The following is an 11,363-nucleotide window of genomic DNA, read 5'->3' on the forward strand; positions in this document are numbered from 1 at the left end:
TATGTGTAATAGAATGCTAGGGTATCAAGAGAAATGCAATAAAGACAGGTCAATAAACTTGATGTATTGATCAGCCATGATGTGATTGAATAACAGAACAAACTGGGGGAGGGGGTTCGGGGGTACTAAAGTGCCTCATTCTATTCGTAGTTTTCTATGGCATTTATGGCAATGATGTGAGATTGACAGCAAAGAGTGATGTATGCCTAAATAACTGTGCATATAATCAAAAAAACAGCAACACAAATGTAGGCAAAAACATTATGTTGTTTCGGCAGCAAGGTCATCCACAATGTCAGAGAATTTTCACTGCAGGCTTATATTGCCAGTGAACACACTTCAGTATACACACACTTGCAGAAGCAGATGGGAGTATGAAGATTCAAGCAGCTACAGACTGATGGTGGCGTCTAAAAGGACACAGCCTTACCCATTTCACAGAATCTGTAGTGGAGGTTATTAACAAAGTGGTCTTACAGTGGATGAGGAAATGAAAGGTGAAGGATCAGCAAAAGACCTTGCTTTTGCTATTAATACATTACATTGCAAACTGTAACAGTGGCAAGCCCTTGACAATCATCAACCTGCTTCAGCAGTTTGGTAAGAAAGCATACTCACTCATCAAGTACAATTTTCTCTTTATATAATCTTCCAGGACCCTGAACCCCGTCACCTGAGTGTAGGTCAACATTGGGTAGGTAGCTGGTTGTTCTTGATTCTGACCTCCTGAGGCTAACTTTTAAATGAAAGGCATGAGGCATTTGACAACGTTCTGCACAATAGATTTGTGAGAAAAGTTAGAGCTTATTGAATAAAAGAGGCACTTGGATATAAAACTGGCTGATAGGCAGGGAACAGAGACCCACAGTGAAAGATTGTTTCTGGGCTGAAAGTATGTTTATAGAAGAGTTCCTTGGAATGATGTCTGGCATCTTGTTTTTCCTGATATCTATTAATGATCCAGAGCTTGTTATACTGGGCACAACCTCAAAACATGCAGGTGATATAAAACTCAGAAGTACTGTGAACCTCAAAAGGACATACGTAGGATGATGCAATGGATGGACAAGTGGAAGATAAAATTTAAAGTGGATAATTATGGAATGATTCATTTTGGTTCAAAGAGTGTGGAGAGACATATAAAATGAAGGGTATGTATGCAAAGATGTTTCGGTTGGGTAAGTATGTGCATAAATCATTAAACAGGGCAAGCTGAGACTGTGGTTAATAAAGCATTTATTAGTAGGGGCATACAGTATAAAAGCAAAAATATTATATTAAACTTGTACAGAAAATTGATAGAGCCATAACTCTCACATTATGTCCAGTTCTGGGTGCCACATTTCAGGAAAGATATGATGAAATTAAAGAGAGAGCAGAAAAGATTCACAAAAATTGTTCCGGGGATAAGGAATGTCAGTTACTGAGATTGGAGCGGTTGGAATTGTTTTTCTTGGGGAAGAGAAGGCTGAGAAGACAAGTGAGAAAAAGATTCAAAATAATGAGGAACTTGAATAGTGTGAATTGAAAAAAAATCTGTTCCCATTGGTTGAAGGATGAAGAGCTTTTTGTACATTATTGTAAGGGAATTGGACTCAAAAGTAGGAAAGTTTTGCCACAGTTACATAGTACGTCAATGAGACAACGTGTGGTGTTACTGTATTATTTCTATCTCTTTATTTAAGAAAGGAAATTATTACATTGTAAGCAGTTCAGAAGAGGTTAACTTGACTGATCCTGGGATGAAGGAGTTAATTTATGGTGCAATTGTTCCTTTTAATGAATCTGTCAGAAAAGATTTTGACTGGTTACATACCAAACATCAATGACAGAGCTAAACAAGTGTATAGGACATCGAATACAGTATATTAGTGAAAATAATTGCTGTAATGGATGTTTACAGGCCTCAAATAGAAGAACTTGCAATGAAAATCATATTGGTCTGACGACTGGTGAATTATTGTTTTCCTGACCTTGACTGGCTGTATGCTGCTTTCTTAACGGATTTCACAATGAAACCTCTATTCAAAGTGATGTTTTGTGGGATAAATTATTAATTTTGGTACATTGTATCCTGTGACTGGTGAGCCTCTCTGGGCCTTACTAAAGAAATCCATGAGAATTCCACATAGCTCAATTGTGAATTGAATTCACCAAATTTCTGTTATGTAAATGCCCTGTGCAGACTTGCATTCCTCAGCTATATGTGCTGTATCACAGTATAATCAGCAATGATTACTCTTTAACAATGATCTTCCTGAAGATTCTAACATTTGTTCCCCTCTCAGGAACTGCAGCTAGCATGAGACCTGATAATGAAGGAATCAGAGGAGCATGCATGATTTTCTCAATAAGTACCATTTTCACATTCATGGAGAAAAATTCTTTCCTATTGAATTACACAATAGCGCCTTGAATCGTGCATCTAATATTTTTACTGCTTATGTTGCTGAGGTTCACTGTGGAAATCTGTATTGTCATGCATGCAGCAAAATAAAGCATCTGTTCGCATTATGATATGTGATGCACACCAAACCAAGTGACTTATGAATTCATGTTTATTGCAGGTACCTTTCTGGATTCAAAGGCATTGGTTGCACATACAAACATTCTAAGTACCAATTTTATGAGCAATAACTCATATTATTCAAATTTATTTTTATGACGGCGTAACCTTTAGACATAACAATAGTTTCTTAGGTGATATAAACCAGAAATTGGTACCATTGAGGCATTTATCTTTTCTTTCAGTCTTTTTCCTAAGCACTTTGAAAGTAGGTTGAGTTGTTGTTCAATGAAGCAAAAGTTTGGTTTGTACCATGAACTGCTCTAATCTACAGTAAGCCGAGTAAAACTTTGGTCAGAATCTTCCTGAATGGCAAGAGCTATAGTGAGAAACTTGGGAGAATTGCATGATAAGTCAAGCAAAACCTTTCTCTTTTGGAGCAACAAGTTGCATTTACCAACTAAGTTCTGGCACTTTACATGCAGGAGCATCACCCAGCTCACTGATTAGACCTGGCTGCATCTCTGGGCTGCTCGCTTATTTCTTTAGCGCCTATGTGGTTGCTCATAGCATCCCTACCTCGCCTTTTAACATTTTGCCTCCTCAGCTAAAGCTAACAGACACACAATACACAGTGCAGACACCAAGCCAGTCAGCTAGTCATGTCTTCAAGTAGTCATGGGTCAAGGGGACAAACATGTTTATCACCTTGCTACATCAATCTCACACCTAAACCACATACCACAACATACACAGCAAATACACTGCATGTGCTTCAGTCAAGTGGCTATGCCCCAAAGTCTAAGGGGAGTATTCCTCAGTCAAGTCAAGGGAGATACCCTTCAGGCAGGGCTCCCAGCACAGTAAGTTATGGCCAGCATCTGATATCAGCCCAACAGTGTGGGCACAGGTCATTCAGCTGCTTGGCCTAGTCCTCATAGGGTGGTCAAATTTTAGGCAAGCCACAATCTATCTTGGCTCTTTCTGTCTTACTGTGGGATGTTTACTCCTGAAATGAAAGAATAGGATAAACTGAGTGATGTAGCTGTTAATATTAGTGCAGCTGGGGGAGAGGTGGTGAGATGGTGTGAGTCAGTGAGTAAGAGATGCAATGGCTGTGCAGGGTTAATAGTCTGGGGGAACAAAAACACAAATTGCTGGAAAAGCTCAGCAGGTCTGGCAGCATTTGTGAAGAGAAACTCAGAATTAAAGTTTTGTGTCCTATTACCCTTCCTCATAATTGATGGTAGCTAGGAAAATATTGGTTTATATGCAGAAGACAGGGTGGGGGCAGGGGTTAAGGAGTAAGCGATAGGTGGGTATAGAGCCCAAAAAGAGAGAGAAGAGCAGTCGGATAGACAAAGGAGTTGATAACAATCCGGCTGGGAGGGTGAATAGCTGTTAATGGAGACTGTTAATGGCTAACAATAGGTAGTGTGTAATGGCAGACTATGTGTTTGGGATCGGGGGCTGGGACATGGGAGAGTTTAGGCCCTAAAATTATTGAATTCGATATTGAGCCTGGAGGGCTGTAGGGTCCCCAAGCGGAAAATGAGGTGTTGTTCTTCCAGCTTGCACTGAGCTTCGCTGGAACACTGCAGCAGGCCTGAGACAGAGATGCTGGCTGGGGAACATGGGGGCGGTGTGTTAAAGTGAAAGGCAACTGGAAGCTCAGGGTCTTTTTTGCAAGCAGAACATGGATGATCTGTGAAGTGGTCACCTAGTCTATGCTACGTTTCCCCAATGTAAAGGAGACCACATTGTGAGCAGCAAATGCAGTAGACTAGATTCTGGGAAGTACAGGTAAAATGTTGCTTCACCTGGAAAGTATGTTTGTGCCCTTGGATACTGGGGAGGGAGGAGGTAAGTGGGCAATTGTTACACCTTCGTCTGCTGCAGGGGAAGGTGCCGTAGGACTGTGGGGATTGTGTTGGGAGTGAAGGAAGAGTGGACCAGGGCGTCCCAGAGGGAATGGTCCCTGCGGAAGGTGGACAATGGAGGGGAGGGGAATATGTGTCTGGTGGTGGCATCTCACTTGAGATGGCAGAAATGGTGTCTGATGATCTCCTGGATGTGGCTGCTGGTGGCAAGAACAAAGGGAACCTTATTGGGTCTTGGCCCGAAACGTCAGCTTTCCTGCTCCTCTGATGCTGCTTGGCCTGCTGTGTTCATCCAGCTCTACACCTTGTTATCTCGGAACCCTGTTGCTGTTGCGGGAGGGAAGAGAAGGGGTAAGGGTGGAAATGTGGGAGATGTGTCGGACCTGGTTGAAGGCCCTGTCGACAATGGTGCAACTCATCACGAAATTCCATGAAAATGGCACTTTTCTGAAGTGTAAGGTTCAGCTCCCCGTTTTTCTTAACTTTCCCTTCACCAACAAAGATCAAAGTGTAAGTCCATCCAACACAATTGTGAGAAATGTGGTTCCAAAAATACCAAAAGAAAACAACACATTGCTCACTATCTGAACTTGAAAAAATGTTATGAGTTAGCCTATTAATTAGTTAACTTAGTGTCTACAAACTATGTTTGAACTGCACTGAGAAACAATCTTATTTAAAATCAGTTTTAAATTGAAACACATTTTAAAATAATCTTTATCTAAATTGTGAAAAATTGACAAGAATTCTGAAATGTGAGTGATATCTCTCCACCAAATAATTGAAAGAATATAAAGTGGATGGCAAAGGAGACGGTTAGCAGGATACACACTGAAGGGAATGATTTTACTGAGGCTGATCACAGGGAGATTGATGGACTTCATTGTTAGTCTTGTTTTATTACATGACAGAGATCAGTAATGGTTTCCCTGATGAACAGAAACCTTTTCATGTTTTGATGATCTATGCAGCCTAGGTAGCTTACTGTATTGTGGTATATCCACTATTTGGTCTAATACCAGACACTATTAGCTGATATACAATGTCCTCTGACTCTGTGAATAATCTCTCCTAGCCTTCCTCTTTCTACTTCAAATTTTGTACAAGGTACAAGAGCTTAACAGACAATAAAGGGATTTTCACTATCACTCATTTCACCAGATTACACAAGGAAATAATTTTTAACAGCTTGAAGCAAACAAATTTTTTTGTGAGAAACAAAAACAGAATTTGCTAGAAAAGCAGAGTTAACATTTCAGGTCGAGTGACCTTTGCTAAGAATTGTTCCTCAGAACTTCCTGACAGATGCTGCAAGCCCTACTGAGCTTTTCCAGCAATTTTTGTTTTTGCTTCTGATTTACAGCATCTGCAGTTCTTTCAGTTTTTAAATATTTTGCGATCATTGTTCCTGGCTAGCCAAACCTCAGACATTAGGAACAGTAAGGAGAAATGTATTCCTCTACTGAGTTAATCAACTTTACAATCAAACCATTTCTGAGTTAGGATTTTTAAAAAGATCTTTTTAGTGCAGAAAAAGGTTATGGAGCTGTTTGTTCTATTTAAGAACATTAGAATTTCAGAGAATTAAATGATTTGGAAGCATAATTTTTTAACTGAAAATGCAAACTTACATTCTACTTCATTATTAACGTCCTGGTATTGACCTGCAATGTCGGAATTATCAGGAACAACTCTCGTGCCATGGAATTCAGCTCCTGTACATGGTTGCACCACTAGGAAAATCACAGAAAATAGTTGGAACAGTATTTTCCAGGCTCCGTTCATTGGTTATTCAATGAAGGGTTTGCAATCCTCTTCTGTGTATACTTCTTCCATTAGACAGTGATAATTTCCATGAATAAAAACAAATAACCAAGTGTCAACACGATGTAGAGGCACGGCTTAGGACACTCATTACACAATATTGTGCTATTCCTGGAAGGATTGTAAACTCCCACTGACTTCACAATATCTGCCTTTGGAAATGTTTAACTAGGGAGCTTTATCTTTTCTGTTATCTTCAAATGAGTAATTCCAATTGTAGTATTACAATAGTGCTAAGTTTCAAATTCATTGCATTTGCAGAAGCTCATTGTATATTCAAACACAATCATTTGCGATGCTGCCACCGTACAAAGTTAATTGTATGTTTTTTAACTTCAAGTAACTTTTCCTGGTGTACTCCTGGCAAAGCTAATTCAGATGCTGTACAGTACAAGAGTCACATCCAAGCCAACGCCAAGTTAAATGCCAAGCTAAGCGCTGGTTGAACTTAATCAGCTACTACTGGGCATTTGAAAACAACGGGTATCTCTCCAGTTGGTTATATGATCACTAGATCAAAACAAGCTCTTTATTTTAATTCACTTTTGGGATATGGGTGTCGCTGGCTGGCCAGCATTTATTGCCCATCCTTAGTTGTCTTTGAACTGAGTCACTTACTAAGCCATTTTAGAGGGCAGTCGAGAGTTAACTGTGGATCTGGAGTCATATATAGGCCAGACCAGGTTCAACAGATCTCATTCCCTACAGATATTACTGAGCCAGGTGGGTTTTTTCTCAACAATCAACAATGGTTTCATGGTCATCTATAATTCATGATTTGTTTTTTTTTATAATTGAAATTCTACCATCTCCCATGGCAGGATTTGAACCCAGGTCCCCAGAACATTAGCTGAGTTTCTGGATTAATTGTCGAGCAATAATACCATTAGCTCATTGGCTCACCTGAAATCCAAAACACACACACACAGACACAAATACACACACATGCACACATACACTCACACACACACACACACATACAATTACACACACATGCACTCTCACACACACATATACAAATACACACACATGCACACATACACACACACAGGTACAAATACACACACATACGCACACAAACAGACACACACACACTCACACACACAACTCTTATGTTTCAGGGCACTGACATTTTGACTGCCCAGAATAAAAGTTGGAATGAACTGGAAAGTCTAAAATATTAACAGCATTCATAATGACATGATTAATTTAGCAACTGTCATTTCATGCCTGATTTAAAATGTTTAAGACCTGAGCCTGCTTCAAAAACAGGGTTTGAATGTAACATTGTTCGTTCGGGCAATGACTGCGTGTTCCAAATACATATTGTAGTCTAACCATATACAGTACATTTAACATTCCAAGTATCCCAGGATATACTAAGACAGTTCAAGCCAGCTATGCCAAATTTTCATTTGGGAATTCAAATAGAATTCAAAAACAAATGCATAACTATCTAGTCCCCCACAATGACATTTCTTCCCACTCCAGGATCAGTACCTCTGGAGCACACCCCCAACCCCTTAAGGATCTATTCTTGACCCCGACCACCACCCCCCATTTCTCACCTACAGGCGGCTGCTTGGCAACATCATCTGAAAGAAGGGTGTTAGGTGCCACCTGTAGGTTGATGACAACAAGCTCCACGTCACTATCAAAGAAAAGAAAATTACTGCAGGTATCAGAGATCTGAAATAAAAAAAAACAGGAAATGATGGAGAAACTCAGCTAGTCTTTTCCAAAGTTGAGTGAATTTGAACTTAAAACATCTAATCTGTATCTTTCTGCACAGATGCTGCCAGAGCTGTTGCACCTCTCCAGCATGTTCTGTTTTTATTTCATCTCACTGCCATCTCTCTTGAGCTTTTCACTGTGTCTGATGTGTCAGACTGTCCAATGTTGGGGAGCAAAGACTTCTTATTAATTACTGGAGAGACTGAAGACCCTGAAGCAATTGTTGTTCCTTGACGATTGTTTCTAACCTTCCTCCTGACAACTGTTTGAAGTTGAGTCAGACATCAACATGGTTTTGGTTGATTAGATGCTGAGATGAGCTTCCCACCAATTATCCATGTCATCACTAACATTGCCTAATTAGACCTTTGGCATTGCTTGACTCTGACCCTGCCTTAGCTTATATGATGCAAAAAGGCTTATCCGTGTCTTTATATCTTCACGGTTTGACTATTTAAATTTTCTGGTTGCACTCCCATCTTGCATTCGCTTGTGCTTATTGAAATCTCTCCTTAACTCACACGAAATCCTATCCACTCAACGCCCTGTGCTGCAGACCAAAGGAACTTCCCATCTGTCAGCATTTCAACCAAACACAATGAATTTTGTAGGAAATCAGCAGATCTGACAGCCTCAGTGGAGAACAAAACAGAGTTACTGTTTTGAGTCTTGTATGACTCTTCTTCAGAACTGCATTGCAATTTTGAAATCATCATCCACTGCCTCCACAGTCTCATCTCTCTCAATCCTGTAACCTCTTCAAGCCTACAATTGTTTGAGATTTCTTTGCTTACAATTGTTCCAGTTCAGACAACGCTGCATTCAGCTGCAAAAGCCCTAGGAACTGCAATAACATGCTAACTTCTCTGCTTCTTCCTTCTCATTCAAGATAATCCTTAAGGCCTACCTCTTTGATTAATATTTGATCATCTGTCCTGATATCTCCTAATGTGGCTCACTATCAACATTTTATTGTTAATATTCTTGTTCAGTGCCTTGGGATGTTTGAGTAATATCAAAGGCATTAGGATAGAATGTATATTTAGATACTTTTTAAATAAAGCAGATATAAAGTTTGTGCTTGTGCTTTTGCTTGTGTTAAAGGAATGAAAGAGCTGTATTCTCAAAATATGTTTCTGTTTTGTATTCTATCAACCTGAATTAAACTGAATGAACAGTACAGAGAGCCATTAAAGTACAAAACAGAGGAGAGGATTTATTTTGATCATTTACAGAATATAGGTGTCACTGATTAGGCCAGCATTTATTGCCCATTCCTGTCTATTTTCAAGAAGGCACATTCCAGGACTGCTGCAATCCACGCATAAAATTCAAGTCACAGAACAAGAGGATGCTTTATTTATTGGGTTAATACTGTTTACTTCAGTTTCTTCCTAGCTGCCAGTTTGCTGATGAAAGTTTCTTTTGTAAGTTCCAAATTTAATTAGACCAATACACTCTAACTAGTAAATGCTGTCCAACCCCCATCTTCTACACTTCAGCTCAATGTAAATGTTGCTGTATATCCTCTATCTTATACCACAAATCACCATCACCCATATTCTTATTGCTCAGCTTGGCTCCTCATTCCCCAAAACCTGAAGTTCACTATTTACATCCATTATTTAAACGACTTCACGTCCCCGTTCCTCTGATATTGCCTATTTCTGTCGTCTCCATATGTTTTATAACCAATCCCATCACCCTTTTCTCCCGCCATAGCCTTTCAAAATTTCTGTTCCTCTAACACTAAATTCTTTCAATCTCTCATCTCCTTTTGCTGAAGGAATGGCCTTTTGCTGACTATTGTACATGCCCCTCACTGTTATTCCCTTCCTAAAGTCCTTTGTTTCCCTAGTAATCTTCCTTTAAGAAAAGCTGCCACTGAATCAAGCCATTGTTCTCCATTGCAATATTTCCATCTTTGATTCAGCTTCTATTTCTCATTGCACATCTGGGAAATGTTTTGAGATATTTTGGTACATTAATGGGGATTTGTAAAAAATACATGATGTTGTTATACTTGCAATATTACTTCATTGTTTGAGAAAAATTGAACTCTCAAGGCAACTAATTATCTCCAAAGCAGTTGTCTTGACAGAAGAGATCAATAACTGTGCACACAGAGAGAGATATTATGGTTTCTATCACTTCAGTGATAGAGAGAAAGGCTCAAATGGATGGTTCAGAAGATAAATAGTTTATTTTTACACTCTCACCCAATATTGTTTCAAGTTGAATATTGAAAGTAGAGAAATCCTACAAGGGGAACTGATAAAAGGGGGAAAAGATAAATGATTGTTAGTGAAGTTACCTTGGGCCTCACCAACCCTTGGTGAGCATGTGGGATGGGTTAATGGTTGGAGAGTTATGTTGGAAAGAAAATCAAAAGGATATGGGATACAATAATTGATTGCAAAGGAGAAACAGCAGAGATACTGATACTAATGCACAAGTGACTGGAAGACTGGATGAGAAATGAAATTGAAGAAATAGCATGTACTGTAGGCAAAGGGGAACAGCAGATGTAACATTGTGTTCCTCGCTCTGTTCTATTACCTTATGCACTTACGATATGATCTGCCTGTACAGCATGCAAAACAAACTTTTCACTGTACCTAGGTATATGTGACAATAATATATCATTCAAAATCAAAATCAAATCAAATAAGTTGGGGCATAAAGAGGGTATAAGTAGGTTACAAATGGCTAAAGAGGATTATGTGAATGGAAAAGATCTAGCAAATGAAGTAAAATGAGGGAAATGTGAATTAGTCCATTTTGGCAGCAAGAATAAAGTGAAACATATTACCTAAATTGTGAGAGATTGCAGAACTCAGAAATTCGGAGGGATCTGAATTTCCTACCACATGTAAAAGGTCAGTGTGCAGGAACTATGCATCTCTTTAAGGCAGAGGAGGTTATCATGGATAAGCAGGGATGTGGAATAATCAGGTCAGCCAAGATATTACTGAGTAACAGGGCAGGTTTGTGGGGCCAAATGACATACTCCTGCTTCGAATTCACATCTTTGTATGATTGACTGAAGACTACATCTTCCACACAGCCTCTTAATAAATACAATGTGCAGATGTTGGTGGCTTTTAAAGTTACCTCACCTGTTTTCAAATGAAAGAAGAATATGAGTAAAAAAAGCACAGAGGCATAGCCTCTGTAGTATCTGTGGAATAAGCAATGTTCAGGTTGAGTACATGAAACATGAGGCTGGATTCCAACATTTTGCTCAAACTTCATTGACTATTTTTCCTCAGCAACAGAAATTTCATAATGTACAAACATAAGTGTTGAGCATTAAAATAAAATCAGAACATTACATATATCTCAATAACATACTTTACTTTAACAATGAATTGTCTTTTGAATGCATTAACGTAAGGTTTTACAAGAAAGTTTCAGAC

The 11,363-nt window shown here is 39.1% G+C and overlaps 1 protein-coding gene across 1 annotated transcript in view; it reads right to left on the reverse strand.

Moving 5' to 3' along the window:
• Window positions 1–6,171, reverse strand: part of LOC109926748 (MAM and LDL-receptor class A domain-containing protein 1) — a 357,436-nt gene extending 351,265 nt beyond the window's left edge. The window contains exon 1 of the mRNA XM_048606938.1: window positions 6,018–6,171. Coding sequence (XP_048462895.1) covers window positions 6,018–6,171 — 154 coding nt within the window. The remainder of the gene's footprint in view (window positions 1–6,017) is intronic.
• Between the last annotated feature and the right edge of the window lie 5,192 nt (window positions 6,172–11,363).

Source organism: Rhincodon typus, chromosome 2, assembly GCF_021869965.1.
Source record: "Rhincodon typus isolate 14 chromosome 2, sRhiTyp1.1, whole genome shotgun sequence".
Lineage (NCBI taxonomy): Eukaryota > Metazoa > Chordata > Chondrichthyes > Orectolobiformes > Rhincodontidae > Rhincodon > Rhincodon typus.